The sequence below is a fragment of the Heterodontus francisci genome, chromosome 29 (assembly GCF_036365525.1).
Source record: "Heterodontus francisci isolate sHetFra1 chromosome 29, sHetFra1.hap1, whole genome shotgun sequence".
NCBI classification, from domain to species: Eukaryota; Metazoa; Chordata; class Chondrichthyes; order Heterodontiformes; family Heterodontidae; genus Heterodontus; species Heterodontus francisci.
In genome coordinates this window covers 13848154-13863365 of record NC_090399.1, presented here as the reverse complement: position 1 = coordinate 13863365, position 15212 = coordinate 13848154, and the positions used below count along the sequence as shown (strand labels likewise).

Genomic DNA, 15212 nt, shown 5'->3' with positions numbered 1-15212 from the left:
CGGATCCGGAGAGAACAATGCACTGTAATAAGTACGGACCAAGAGGCCCATTCCCTCCGGATCTGTGATGGAGGATCCATCTTCGGCCAGCAGCTCAACGAGCTGCTTTCAGACCCCGCGCCATTTTTCCAGCAAGTAGAAGAAGGGTGAGGCGCGGTCAAAATCTTCCAGGATCTGGATCCACGTACGCGCCTCGGGACCCTATGAGCTGCAGGTCCCTCAGCGCGCCCTTCTTCTCTTTATATGCCTGCCACAGGGCTGGGTCCGTGACGGCATGACTGAGGCGGGACTCCAAGTCGAGCACCTCCCTCTCTCGGCGTCCGATCTCGGTTTTCCGCCTCTTGGTTTACCCCTTCGCGTACTCCTGACAGAAGACGCCGATGTGAGTCTTGCCCACATCCCACCATAGCCTCAGGGAGGGGAAGCCCCCCTGCTTCCTTCTCCAGTCGGTCCAGAATTAATGGAACGAGTCCCGGAATTGCTTGTCCTCCGGCAGCCAGTTGTTAAAGTGTCAGTACGTGGACCCTGCCCGCGTGCAGAACGGAGTGAACTCCGCCCACACCAGGCGGTGGTCCGAGCACATCACCAGCCGCGTGGAGGCCACCAAGACGCGGGAGACATACGCCTGCGAAACGTAGAGGCGGTCGATTTGGGACCCTCCTCCTCCAGACCTCCACGTGAAGGCGCTGGATGGAGATTGCGCCAGACGTCCACCAAGTTGAGGGAGCTGATCAGTCCCCTCAACTTCTCCACCGACGCTTGGCCGCGCTGGGGACCGGAGCCATCCCCCACCTCGAGGGTGCAGTTAAAATCCCCCCCCCGAGGATGATGCACTCGCCGCTATCGATGGAGCTCAAGAGAGCGGACACCTCTTCAAAGAGGCGCACTTGCAATGCGCCAGGCCTGGGCGCGTACACGGTCACAAAGTGGAGCGGCACGCTACCCAGGCGAACGGCAAGGTGGAGCAAATGGCCCGGCACTAGCTCCTTGACCCCCAAGATCTCTGGCTGAAAAGACGGGGCCAATGAGATAGCCACCCCACTAGAAATAGGGGTGAGGTGACTCATGTAGACCCCACCCTGCCACTCCAGGAGCCAGGTGGCTTCGTCTCCCGGAACGGTGTGGGTTTCCTGCAGAAAGCTCACCGCGTATCTCCCTTCCCTGAGGACTGAGAGATTGTGAGATCTGCGGTGAGACCCCCTGCTGCCGTTGATGTTGAGGCTGGCTATGGTTAACTTCATTTCAAAAGGTACTTAAAACCTGTCACCAACACCTCACTGTGAGGAGGGAGTGGAAGTGGCCTTCCACTCCCCCAGCAACCCATTAAGGAACGCATTAAACCGGCGCCTCTCAACCAGTTTCATGCCCGCACCCTTGCCCGCTTTCTTGAGGGCGGCACGGACGAACTGGATGATCAGCGCCAGACTCGACCAACGGCTGAGGGCCAGCTGAACTTTATCGAGGCAACCCCTGCAAGCCGTGAGGAAATCCCGGAGTTCTGCCGTGGGGATGAGAGGAGACTCGGTGGGAGGCACGAGGGACTCCACCACCTCACTGATGATGGAATCAAGGTCATCCTCCTTGCCCCACGTCCTCCTCCGGGTCGTCACCGCCAGCGGCCGACACGCCCACCACACACTGTGGGGCGGACGCCCCGGCCGTGCCAGCTGGTCCCACCTCCGTCACGATCCCACCCCCAGGATCGATGGCGGAGGAGTCCTCTCTGGGTTCTAGGATGGAACTGAAGCCTCTGGGCGCCAGCGGTTCAGGACCCCCCTCCGTCTCCAACCCCAGGCCAATGAACGGTCCAGGGGAGACTGAAGTTCCCGACTCCGGAAATCCAGCCGGAGGCGGAGAGAGGAGGCCATCTCTCACTCCGCCAGCACCCACAGACCCAGCATTTTCAATTGTAATCGGGTCGGGTGTCCCTTGGTTGTGAGTGGATTCTGGCTGGGAGGGCCGACCCTTCTGGGCCTCCCCCTCCCCTCCACTCAGGGCACTCAACCCAGTGGCAGAATGGGAGGCGTCCCCAGGCTCCCCCACCACAAGCAGGGCTCCACTGGCTTCCCCCAGAGGGGCCACCTGTACAGGTGTCCCCCCCCCCCTCCCCTCCCCTCCCCTCCATCCTGAGGGGTAGGGAGCTCCTGCTCAGGCTTTGCAGCCTTGATGTTGGTGGTGGTGGCAGGGGGAACCTGGGGACCTGAAACAGGAGACAGCTCCCCTCCAACAGATGGGCCCCTGCACCTCAGGGCCCCTTGTTACCTCTGTGGAGGGGTGCCTTCTCCTCTTTTTCCCAGGCTCAGAGAGCTCCATGTCATCAGAGGCCTCCGCACCCTCCTTTTTTCTAGTTACCCTGGGCCTGGGCCTGAGCCCAGCCCTGGGACAGGTGGATTCCGTGGAAACGGGCCTTGGGCTGAGCTCAGGCTCAGGTTGTGTCACGGTGTCCAGGGGATGCGCCTCTTGGTGTTTATTTTTGCTCCGTGCCTTCCTTCCACCCGGACGGGCACTCCCTTCCCCGCCAGAGGCTGTGAAAACCACAGCCTCTGGAACCGACTGAGCGGTGTCTGTACGATATGTGAGGGGAGCGGGAGGAGGTGTAGTGGCGCCACCCTGGGCCACTGAGGTGGAGCTGGCGGCCGGGAGGTTGGGGCAGTTCTTACGAACATGCCCCACCCCCTTGCAGACGTGGCACCGCGCCCCGTCCGAGGTCCAAAAGACGCGGTAGGCCGTCCCCTGGAACTCCACATTAAATTGGCCCTCCGTGTCCTCCTCCCGCGCCAGCTGCATAAATAACTGGCGGCGGAAGGAGTAGACATGTTGGAGGCTGTGCTCCCGAAGACCAAGCCGGACTGGGGTGATCCCCGACCTCACCTCCCCCAGATGGTGCAGGTGGGGGAGGAGGAGCTCACTGGGAATGAAGGGTGGGACGTTGGACAACATTATCCGATGCGCAGTGGCCCCCAGAGGGTCCACTGGCAGGAAGGTCCCCCCCACAGTGAGCCCTTTACTCAGGGCCAGGGACACCGCCCGCTCGGTCTTCAAAAAGAACACAGCCTTCCCATACATCTTTGAGGCCGCAACAATGGCCGAGGGGCTGACAACCACGGCCATTGCCTTAACGCAGGCCTCAATAGACATGTTGGGGTGGGGATAGCTCTTCACCCCATGGCTGCATGTCAATAATTTAAAGGGTGACGGGGCCACGTGGGCAGCCACAGAAGCTGCAGCTGCGTAGGTAGTAGAGGGCCCCGCCACCGGTGATGAAGGGCTTGCCATGGGTCTAAGAGCTAAACCCACCCCAAATTGTGGACTTGCACACTAAATAACAGCGACTCACAGAAAAATTTGAAAAGACAAACAAACAAACAACAGGTTAGTGGAGAGGCTGAGGTAAGAGAGGAGAGGCAAAGGCAGGCTGGAAGGGATGACTTGCTTTCTGGAGGTGGTGCTCACAGTACACTTAAAACAAACAGTCTTTGAAGTTGGTCTTCCGGTCTTCTGGTTGGGGGAGTCGTCTTCACCTGGGTCAGCTGAAGCTGCCCAGGCACTATCTATCCCCTTCCGTCTGTTTAGCTGGGCAGCTTCAGCTGACCTAGGCTTGGCAATTGGGGTGGGGAGGGAGCTTCCCTGTGTGCTTTTGCAGCAGCACAGATTCCTGCTGAATTGGCAGCCCCACCCCTTGTTGTTCCAGCCACTTGTTCCTCCCCCAACAGTCCAAAGTAAATTACTGGTGTTCAGCACCCACCTCCAGACAAAGCCTTGTTTCCAAAAAATGTCCCTTTCTTCTCTTTAATGGAGACTGTTGTTGGAGTTTTCCTCTGCTTGTTGGTAGCTGCTCTCCCTTGCTCAGTACAGCTCCTCTCTCCACCTCTGCAACCTCCAACTGCCACCAGCACTCTCAGCTGCACCTCGTTGAGGCTCTCAACACTCAGGCTCCCAAATCAGAGAGCAGCCAATCCCAGTGCTGTATCTGTCCTGGGAGTGTTTGATGGGGACAGTGTGGAGGGAGCTTTACTCTGTATCTAACCCCGAGCCGTACCTGCCCTGGGAGTGTTTGATGGGGACAGTGTAGAGGGATAAAAACAAGAAATTCTGGAACCACTCAGCAGGTCTGGCAGCATCTGTGGAAAGAGAAGCAGAGTTAACATTTCGGGTCAGTGACCCTTCTTCGGAAGGGACCCGAAACGTTAACTCTGCTTCTCTTTCCACAGATGCTGCCAGACCTGCTGAGTGGTTCCAGCATTTCTTGTTTTTATTTCAGATTTCCAGCATCCGCAGCATTTTGCTTTTATTACAGTGTAGAGGGAGCTTTACCCTGTATCTAACCCCGTTTTTAAAAATCTAACCCTGTGCTGTACTTGTTCTGGGAGTGTTAGATGCCTAACCCCCGTTTTTTTTTCTTTTTTTAAAAATCTGTTTTGCTCTGTATCTAACCCCGTGTTTTTTTTTCATTTTTTTTTGATGGGGACAGTGTAGAGGGAGCTTTACTCTGTATCTAACCCCGTTTTTTTTTTTTTTTTTTTAACAAGGTGACCTTTATACCCCAGGCCCCTTTTATATTTTTCACATCGAGGGGGCCTTTATCCCTCAGGCCCCCTTTATATACATATTTACAGTTTTAAAATAACTTTATTAAAACAGATAAATAAACAAAAAAACTCAAATTAAAATGCCATTCTCGGCGTCGACGATGCACTCCAGTCCCTGCGGTGCCCACCGGTCGCGGAAGGCCTCAAGCGTACCGGCGGATACCGCATGCTCCTTTTCCAGGGACACCCGGGCGCGAACGTAACCGCGGAAGAGGGGCAGGCAATCGGGGAGGACGGACCCCCCGACGGCCTGCAACCTGGACCTGTGAATTGCCACCTTGGCCAGGCCCAGGAGCAGACCGACGAGGAGATCCTCCTCCCGGCCCGAGCCCCTCCGCACCGGGTTATCTAACCCCGTGCTGTACCTGTCCTGGGAGTGTTTGATGGGGACAGTGTAGAGGGAGCTTTACTCTGTATCTAACCCCGTGCTGTACCTACCCTGGGAATGTTTGATGTTATAATTGTACCCGGTGAGCTGTGCCAAGTATTTGAAAGGTTAACAGTTGATCCCCCTCTCTCTCTCTCTCTCTCTCTCCAGGAACTGAAAGGCGGAAAAGCTTTCATTAAGGTAAGAACCCATTCGGAGTGGGGAAACTGATATGTCCTGTATGAGATTCTGAGAGCTGCCATGGGGGGGGGGGAGTCTCGTACTGAGGGGGGCATGGGCCATGGTTTGACATGGTTTTATGATCACATGTCATCATGTGATGCTGGGACGTCACTCATGCGGCCAAGTAGTTAATGATTCCTAAAGGGTGTGAGAGGTCCCCTGGTGGATCAGCGACCTTATCCAGATGGTAGTGGAGTCACAGAAACCAGGAGGCTCCAAGTTCTGTTCCCCTGCTCCCCTCCCCCCCCCAACCCCCAATTCTGTGACTGATACCATTGTCTACAGTGGCTGGGGGAGGGTGAAGATCAGCCAGTGCCTCCCCCTCCTACTCATTCCCCATGGACTGCTCATGTTTGGGCTTAAAAGTGTGAGATGTTCAGGCTGGCCCTGATGCTTCCACAGTTGAATAGCCAGTGGAACCATTCCTCGACTTGGTGTATAGATGTGTAGTGCCCATCTGGACAGGGTGTTAAAGGGTGAAGCCTACACTGGTAAGGAGTTAGCATGTCTCCAGTCGAGGAGTAAGTTTGAACATTTATTTATAGTGTGTGTGTGTGTATTGTCATTTGGATTGATCACACACTGTTCCAGGCCAATGGTTCACTGTGCTGACGGGTTTAAACCCAAGGGAAACACGGATTTCCCAATGAGGATGTTCGGGATGAGATGAAGTGCAATCAGTTACCAGAGAATGGCCAGCGATGGAAACAGAATGAGTGGGTTTCAGAGACAGTTCAGTGTACGGACAGAGAGAGAAGTACTGAGGGTGGATAGGTGGGTGCAACACTGAGGGATAAGGTGGGGAGGATGGATGAGTTGAATACAAAATGTTGTTCAATAACCAGAGTGCAGAAACTTAGCATCTTCCCAAACAGCATCTGGTCAAAGGGAATCCTTACTGTGTGAGGCCCTCCCTCTCTCTCCATTCCACCCCACCCCCTCCCCACCCCGTCCCTCTCTCTCCATCCGCCCCCCCCCCCCCCCCCCGTCCCTCTCTCTCCATCCCCCCCCGTCCCTCTCTTTCCCCCCCTCACCCCACCCCTGCCATCCCTCTCTCTCCATCCCCACCCCGTCCCTCTCTTTCCCCCCCCTCCCCCACCCCTGCCATCCCTCTCTCTCTCTCTATCATAAAGGATGTGATGCCAGAGAATTTGGAAAGCATAAACGGGATTGGACAAAGACGGCATGGGTTTACGAAATGCCTAACAAATCTACTGGAGTCTTTTGAGGATGTAACTAGTAGAATAGATAAGGGAGAACCAGTGAATGTGGTGTATTTGGATTTTCAGAGGGCTTTTGATTAGGTCCCACATGAAAGGTTAGTGTGCAGAACTAAAGCACATGGGATTGGGGGTAATATACTGGCATGGATTGAGAATTAGTTCACAGACAGGAAACAGAGAGCAGGAATAACCGGGTCTTTTTCCGGGTGGCAGGCAGTGTCTCGTGGGGTACCGCAGGGATCAGTGCTTGGGCCCGAGATATTCACAAGATATATTAATGACTTGGGTGAGGGAACTAAATGTAACATTACAAAGTTTGCCGTTTTGGTCTCCTTATCTGAGGAAGGATGTTCTTGCCATGGAGGGAGTGCAAAGAAGATTTACTAGGCTGGTTCCTGGGTTGGCTGGATTGACGTATGAGGAGAGATTGGGTCGACTAGGCCTATATTCACGAGAGTTTAGAAGAATGAGAGGGGATCTCATAGAAACATATAAAATTCTAACAGGATTAGACAGGCTAGATGCAGGGAGGATGTTCCCGATGGCTGGGGAGTCCCGAACCAGGGGTCACAGTCTCAGGGTACGGGGTATGCTATTTAGAACCAAGATGAGGAGAAATTTCTTCACTCAGAGGGTGGTGTACCTGTGGAATTCTCTACCGCAGAAGGCAGTGGAGGCCAAGTCATTAAATATATTCAAGAAGGAGATAGATATATTTCTTAATGCCAAAGGGATCAAGGGATATGGGAAGAAAGCGGGAACAGGGTACTGAATTAGACGATCAGCCATGATCTTTTTTGAATGGCGGAGCTGACCCGAAGGGCTGAATGGCCTACTCCTGCTCCTATTTTCTATGTTTCTTCCTCTTTTACGTCTCTCTCTTTATCTCACTGTTGCTCAGTACTCCTGTTGTGACTGTACTTATTCAGCATTCCTGACCTCTCAGGTTCCCTGCCACCTGTGGCTGTAAATTCCAAGGTTGGTGTCACGCAACCACATCCTGAGCTGCCATGTCTTCCCTCCTACTCTTTTCAGCCTTGGCGTTGCTATGGACAACCAGGCTCAGGCCTTCACCTTTGTTTCCCAATATATTTTTAAAAAGAGCTCAAACAAGGTAGCCTATTAAAATAATGAATAATTAATGATATAATGACACAATAAATGGTAAGCCAGATAGCAAGTCTGAACAAATCATTTCTTTAATGAGTAACTACAGACACTAGGCACGAAATACCTTTTCTGCGAAATGTGAGTCGGCCTTTATTTCCCACGGGTGAGCTGGTTTCAGCTGGTTGAGTCTTACCTTGGGCGCTGGACACGGTGAGGCCTGTCACGGTGCCAAGTTGCCATAACAATGCAATTGTTGATTCAAGCTTCTGTCAGCCTTCCCAGCACAGGTAATCGCTCAGCAAACAGAAGCTCATGCTTGAGGGGCATGCCAGATGGAGGGAGAGGGACTGGCGGAGGGAGGGAGAGAGAGACAGACGGACAGACAGACAGAGGGAGAGAGAGACAGACGGGCAGACGGAGGGAGAGAGAGAGACAGACCGACAGACGGAGGGAGAGGGACTGACGGAGGGAGAGAGAGAGACAGAAGGGCAGACGGAGGGAGAGAGAGACAGAATGGCAGACGGAGGGAGAGAGAGACAGACGGGCAGACGGAGGGAGAGAGAGGGGCAGACGGAGGGCTAGAGACAGACGTACAGACGGAGGGAGAGGGACAGATGGAGGGAGAGAGAGCAAGAGATAGAGAAAGTGAGAGAGAGAATAAGAGTGAGAAAGAAGAGGCATTTAGGAAGGACAGGAAGCTCGGAAAAGGTGGAGGGGTAGCTCTGTTAACTAATAATGGTATTAGTGCAATAGAGCGGGATGACCTAAGTTCAGGAGACCAGGATGTAGAAGCAGTTTGGGTAGCGATGAGAAATCAGAAAGGCAAGAAGTCACTTGTGGGAGTGGTGTACAGGCCACCTAACATTAACCACATTGTAGGACGGGGGTATAAAGGAAGAAATAATGGCAGCTTGTCAGAAAGGTACAGCGATAATTATGGGGGATTTTAACTTGCATATAGACTGGAAAAATCAGATGGGCAGAGGTAGCCTAGATGAGGAGTACATAGAATATTTTCAGGATAATTTCTTGGAACAATATATTCTGGAGCCAACCAGAAGGCAGGCTATACTAGACCTTGTATTGTGCAATGAGATAGGATTAATTAATGACTTCTTAGTTAAGGCGCCCCTAGGTAGCAGCGATCATAATATGTTTGAATTTTAAATTTCAGTTTGAGGGAGAGAAGAGTGAGTCCAAGATTAGTATTTTAAACTTAAATAAGGGCAATTAAGAGAGCATGAGAGCAGATCTAGCTAAAGTGAACTGGCAAATCTGGTTAAAGGATAGGTCAATAGAGATGCAGTGGCAGACATTTAAGGGGATATTTCAGAATACACAGAATAGATACAACTCAACGAGAAAGAAAATTCCAAGGGTGGGACCTGCCATCCGTGGTTAACTAAAACAGTTAAACATAGTATCAAACCTAAAGAAAAATCTATAATTATGCAAAGATGGGAGGCAGGTTGGAAGATTGGACAGAATATAAAAAACAGCAAAGAATGACTAAAAGATTGATAAGGAAGGTAAATTAGAATACAAGAGAAAGCTAGCTAGTAATATGAAGACAGATAGTAAGAGTTTCTATAGATATTTATAAAAGAAAGTGAGCGTCGGTCCTATAGAAAGTGAGTCTGGGGAATTAATAAAGGATAATAAGGAGATGGCAGATGAACTGAACAGATATATTTCTTTTGTATTCACTATTGAGGATACAAGTAACATCTCAGAAATAGCTGTAAGTCAGGAAATGGAAGGGAGGGAGGAACTCAAGAAAATGACAATCACCAGGGAAGTGGTACTGAACAAATTGTTGGAGCTGCGGGCTGACAAGTTCCTGGGTCCTAATGGACTTCATCCTAGGGTGTTAAAAGAAGTGGCTAGTGAGATTGTTGATGCGTTAGTTTCAATTTTCCAAAATTCCCTAGATTTGGGGAAGGTTCCGTTAGATTGGAAAATAGCCAATGTAACTCCTTTATTCAAAAAGGGAGGGAGACAAAAAGCAGGAAACTACAGGCCAGTTAGCTTAACATCTGTCTTGGGGAAATTGTTAGAAGCTATTATTAAAGATGTTATAGTAGGGCATTTAGAAAAATTCAAGGTAATCAGGCAGAGTCAACATGGTTTTGTGAAAGGGAAATCATGTTTAACCAATTTATTGGAGTTCTTTGAGGGAGTTACATGTACTGTGGATAAAGGGGAACCAGTGGATGTAGTGTACTTAGATTTCCAGAAGGCGCCACATCAAAGGCTATTGCAGAATATAAAAATTCACAGTGTAGGGGGTAACATATTGGAATGGATAGAAGATTGGCTAGCTAACATGAAACAGAGAGTAGGCACGAATGGGTCTTTTTCTGGTTGGCAAGATGTAACGAGCGGTGTGCCACAGGGATCTGTGCTGAGGTCTCAACTTTTTACAATTTATATAAATGACTTAAATGAAGGGACCAAAGGTATGGTTGCTAAATTTGCTGATGACACAAAGATAGGTAGGAAAGTAACTAGTGAAGAGGACATAAGGGGACTACAAAGGGAGAAAGATAGGTAATGCGAATGGGCAAAGACCTGGCAAATGGAGTATAATGTGGGAACGTGTGATATTGTCCACTTTGGCAAGAAGAATAAAAAAGAAGCATATTATCTAAATAGTGAGAGATTGCAGAGCTCTGAGATGCAGAGGGATCTGGGTGTCCTAGTGCATGAATCGCAAAGATTAGTATGCAGGTACAGCAAGTAATTAGGAAAGCTAATAGAATGTTAGCGTTTATCACGAGGGGAATTGAATACAAAAGTAGGGAGGTTATGCTTCAGCTATACAGGGCATTGGTGAGACCACATCTGGAGTACTGTGTACAGTACTGGCCTCCTTATTTAAGGAGGGATGTAAATGCGTTGGAGTCAGTACAGAGAAGGTTTACTAGACTGATACCTGGAATGAGCGGGTTGTCTTACGAGGAAAGATTGGACAGGCTAGGCTTGTATCCACTGGAATTTAGAAGAGTAAGAGGCGACTTGATTGAAACATACGAGATTCTGAGGGGTCTTGACAGGGTGGATGTGGAAAGGACGTTTCCCCTTGTGGGAGAATCTAGAACTAGGGGTCACTGTTTAAAAATAAGGGGTCGTCCATTTAAGACAGAGATGAGGAGAATTTTTTCTCTTGGAGGGCTGAGAGCCTTTGGAATTCTCTTCCTCAAAAGGCGGTGGAAGCAGAGTCTTTGAATATTTTTAAGGCAGAGGTAGATAGATTCTTGATAAGCAAGGGGGTGAAGGGTTATCGGGTGTAGGCGGGAATGTGGAGTGATCAGTTCAGCCATGAACTTATTGAATGGCGGAGCAGGTTCGAAGGGCCGAGTGGCCTACTCCTGCTCCTAATTCATATGTTTGCATGTAAGTGAGATAGAGACAGAAAGAGAGGGTAAGGCTGAGAGTGAATGAGACAGTGGGAATCAGAGAAAAACTCGGGAAGACAGAGAGAGACAGACAGAAATAGAGATAGTAGAGAAGCCTGTAATGCAGGAAACACGGCAGTCAACCAGCACACAGCTAGATCCCCACAGACAGCAATGCGAGAATGACCAGATAATGTGTTTTGCACTGATATTGGTTGAGGGCTAAACATGGGCCAGGACACCAGGAATTAAATCCCTTGTTTCTGTCCAAAATAGGGCTGTATGATCTCTTGCGTCCAATTCAGAGGGCAGATGGGGCCTCGGTTTAGCTTCTTATCTGAAAGATAGCACCTCCGATAGTGCAGGGCTCCTTAATACTGTCCCTCCGACAGTGCAGCACTCCCTCAGCACTGTCCCTCCGACAGTGCAGCACTCCCTCAGCACTGTCCCTCCGACAGTGCAGCACTCCCTCAGCACTGTCCCTCCGACAGTGCAGCACTCCCTCAGCACTGTCCCTCCGACAGTGCAGCACTCCCTCAGCACTGTCCCTCCGACAGTGCAGCACTCCCTCAGCACTGTCCCTCCGACAGTGCAGCACTCCCTCAGCACTGCCCCTCCAACAGTGCAGCGTTCCCTCAGTACTGCCCCTCCTACAGTGCAGCACTCCCTTAATACTGTACTGGGAGTGAGCCTAGATTACGTGGTCAATCTCTGGAGAGGGCTTTGAACCCATGACCTTCTGACTCAGAGCCGACATGTATTCCCACTGAGCCACATGTGATGGGACTGTGAGGTACACCGTCGCTGGTGGGGGTGGGACAGGGATATATCCTTCTGTCGCCTGGATCTCTGTCACACAGGGGCACTGTGCTCACCTCCTTCAGATCTAACACCGATCTCTCCCTCCTTTCCTCTCCGATCAGCTGGGTTTCGTTGACCTGAACCTGGCAGAGTTTGCTGGAGCTGGTTCCACTGTTCGCTGTTACATCCTGGAGGGATATGACACCAAGAACACACGGCAAGATAACTCCATCCTGAAGGTAAGCAGGGGGTGAAGGCAAGAACATTCGGGAACGTCAAACAGACCGGGTCCGAGGTGGGGGGGGGGGATGGAATGAACCCCCATTTCCGAGGGGCACGGGGACAGATCCTTACAGGTTTGTGAATAGTGTCCACTGCTCCCATTACAGAGGAACAGCACACTGATTATCCTGCTTCAACTTGTTTTTTCTTCATTCAGTCTTGGCTTAATTATTGTACCCGTTAAAGGTTCCTAGTTCTTGTGAACGGGACTCCTTCCATTTCAGTCAGTGACTGTTGGAAACTAACACTCCCAGGTACAGCACTGGTTAGATACAGTGTAAAGCTCCCTCTGCACTGTCCGATCAAACACTCCTTTAACGTTGAGTGATATTCAGAGTGGGAGCACGTTGATTGATTGATTTTGTTGTAATGCTCCTGGGGCCAGTACATGATGGTGTCGATCCCCACACTGACCTCCTTCGAACAGAGAATGCCAATTACAGTTTAGTGCCTGCACACTGGTCTGCAGTTTGATAGATAGTGGGTGAGATGTGGACTAGCCACTCGCTGAGAAATATTTAATCTGCAGTTTCTATAAACTTGCTTTAATTTGTTCAAACCATGAATGATTTTGTCTTCTCTTTCTCCTTCTTTCCTCTCTTCTGTCTCTTTGTCTTTGTGTGCCTCTTTCTCTCTGGCTCTATTGCTGCCTGCATCTGTTTACCTCGTACTCCTTTTTCCTGTTTCTTTCGCCCTCTCTTTCTATCGCTGCTCTTTTGTCTTTTCTTGCTCTCTTTCTTTTCCTCTATCTCCTTTTACTTTTTCTCTCTCCCTATCCTTCTCTGATGCTCTCTGTCTCGCTCTCTGTCTCGCTCTCTGTCTCGCTCTCTGTCTCGCTCTCTGTCTCGCTCTCTGTCTCGCTCTCTGTCTCGCTCTCTGTCTCGCTCTCTGTCTCGCTCTCTGTCTCGCTCTCTGTCTCGCTCTCTGTCTCGCTCTCTGTCTCGCTCTCTGTGTCTCTCTCTGTGTCTCTCTCGCTGTTGGTCTGTCTCGGTCTGTCTGTCTGTCTCTTTGCCTTTCTTTGACTCTCTCGGTATCTCCCTGACTTTCTCTGTCTCTCTCTGTCTCTCTCTCGGACTCTGTGTTCACTCTCTATGCTGTCCCGATCTGTATATCCCAGGTTTCCATCAGTATGCAGCTGTTGCTGGGGGACCCTTGCTTTAAAACGTGAGTACTCGCCCCTGGCCATGTTATCTTCAATTCTGTGCCAATGTTTTATGAACTTTTCACCAACAAGTGGAGGTTGGGTGCTGTCTGTACAAGTGAATTTAACATCACTAAGACTGCCCTGCTTCCCCACTTCCCTGCCCCCCACTCTCGCCCCAGACTCCAGCTCCCTTTGCCACCCCTTCTGCTCTCGTAGCCCATGCTCTCATCAGTTCCCATATCCATAGGATCGGGTAGAGGTCGGGGAGTGGCACCAGGTAAACTGCTCTTTCAAAGAGCCAGTGCAGACACGATGGGCCGAATGCCCTCCTTCTGTGCAATAAAGTTTCCGTAAAAAAAAAAAAATCACACACAAATCCAAGTGAACGGCCCTCTGCTATGCTAACTCCATTCTTATCGGTCTCGGCTTTGGCATTTTTTATTGAGCCGCAGCCTCAACAGCTTTTTGAGGGAGAGAATTCCAGATTTCTGTTGGCCTGTGTGTGAAGACGTGCTTCCTGACTTCACTCCTGAGTAGCCCAGCTCTAATTTTAAGGTTATGCTTCCTTGTTCCTCCCATCCAGGACAAAGCAGCTGCTTGTTTGCCCCATCGACAAACATTCACTCCCTCCACCAGTGACGCACAGTGGCAGCAGTGTGTACCATCCACAAGATGCACTGCAGCAATGCACCAAGGCTCCTTAGACAGCACTTTCCAAACCTGCAACCTCTACCAACTAGAAGGTCAAGGGCAGCCGATGCATGGGAACACCACCACCTGCAAGTTCCCGTCCAAGCCACACACATATCCTGACTTGGAACTATATCGCCGTTCCTTCACTGTCGCTGGGTCAAAATCTTGGAACTCCCTTCCTAACAGCACTGTGGGTATACCTACCCCACATGGACTGCAGCGGTTCAAGAAGGCAGCTCACCACCAGCTTCTCAAGGGCAATTAGGGATGGGAAATAAATGCTGGCCTGGCCAGCGACGCCCACATCCCACGAACAAATTTTATCTATTCTATCAAATCATCTTAAACCCCTCAAGTATATTAACCATTTGGGAACCGACTCCTTTCTGGAGTGTGGTTCCACAGATGCCAGCTACCTTCTGGCGCCATGGCCGCCGATCATTCCATGTGCGTGATCCTATTGAATTCCAGCAGGCTATTTGACTGTGGAGGGCATCACAGCCGCTGCTTATCCTGCCCTCCGCCGCCATTTGACACGCACGTACTCTCTGTCACTGCATAGCACTATTGACCAAGGTACTCTTGGCTTTTGTCTCCAGTCCCAGCCTAAGGTAACTGCAGCGTCCTATCTCTTGCCATGTGTGAGATCAGCTGGACCAAAGGTGAATGTAGGGTGCGTCAGTGCTCTGTCAGGGTCAGCAGCTGTTGAGATTAATTGCGGCAGGAGGCTGAGACAGGCCATCTCCTGGGGTGGGGTGGGGTGAGAGCAACGAGAAAAGAAAGACTTGCATTTATCCAGCGCCTTGCATGACCTTAGCACTTCAAAGCCAGTTAAAACCAAAGGCATCTCTGAATCTACGGGATTCCTTTAACTTTTGTTGCTCTTGTAACACAACTGCTTTGGGCAGCAGGTGGTGGTATAGCTTTGGTTAAAGCAGGATCACAGAGTGCGGAGAACAGCGCCACATACAGACAACATGGGCATTGCATTGCAGACCATGATTGGTTGCTTATTGCAAAAGCTGTCGAGGTATTTGCAAGGTTAACCCTTTCAGTGCCGGGAGCTTATTTTCACACTGAGGATAGATTGGCAACGCTACTGATTACTTTCCTGCTTATCTCCTCCAGGCCGCCATCCAACACTACGCTGAGCACCATCATGGGGAGTGAGGACTTATTGGAGCCTGAATGCAAAGGAGCTGCTGGAAAGGAGAGTGAAACCCAAGCCCCTCGCAGACCCAACTCCCTGAGGCTCTGCAAGAGTAGGTCACTGATCATGGGACCAGGTAAGAGATTCCAGTAGCAGGTGCATTATATGAGACTGGGTGGTGCAGTGGGTCAGACACTGTCCTTTCCCCCCTC

General features: G+C 50.8%; 1 protein-coding gene across 1 annotated transcript in view; it reads left to right on the top strand.

Moving 5' to 3' along the window:
* The window catches only part of LOC137346141 (early estrogen-induced gene 1 protein-like), a 45622-nt gene that overhangs the window by 24895 nt on the left and 5515 nt on the right, over window positions 1-15212 (top strand). Inside the window, exons 3-6 of the mRNA XM_068009466.1 lie at window positions 5128-5157; window positions 11854-11970; window positions 13131-13177; window positions 14979-15136. Of these exons, the coding sequence (XP_067865567.1) occupies window positions 5128-5157; window positions 11854-11970; window positions 13131-13177; window positions 14979-15136 (352 nt within the window). The remainder of the gene's footprint in view (window positions 1-5127; window positions 5158-11853; window positions 11971-13130; window positions 13178-14978; window positions 15137-15212) is intronic.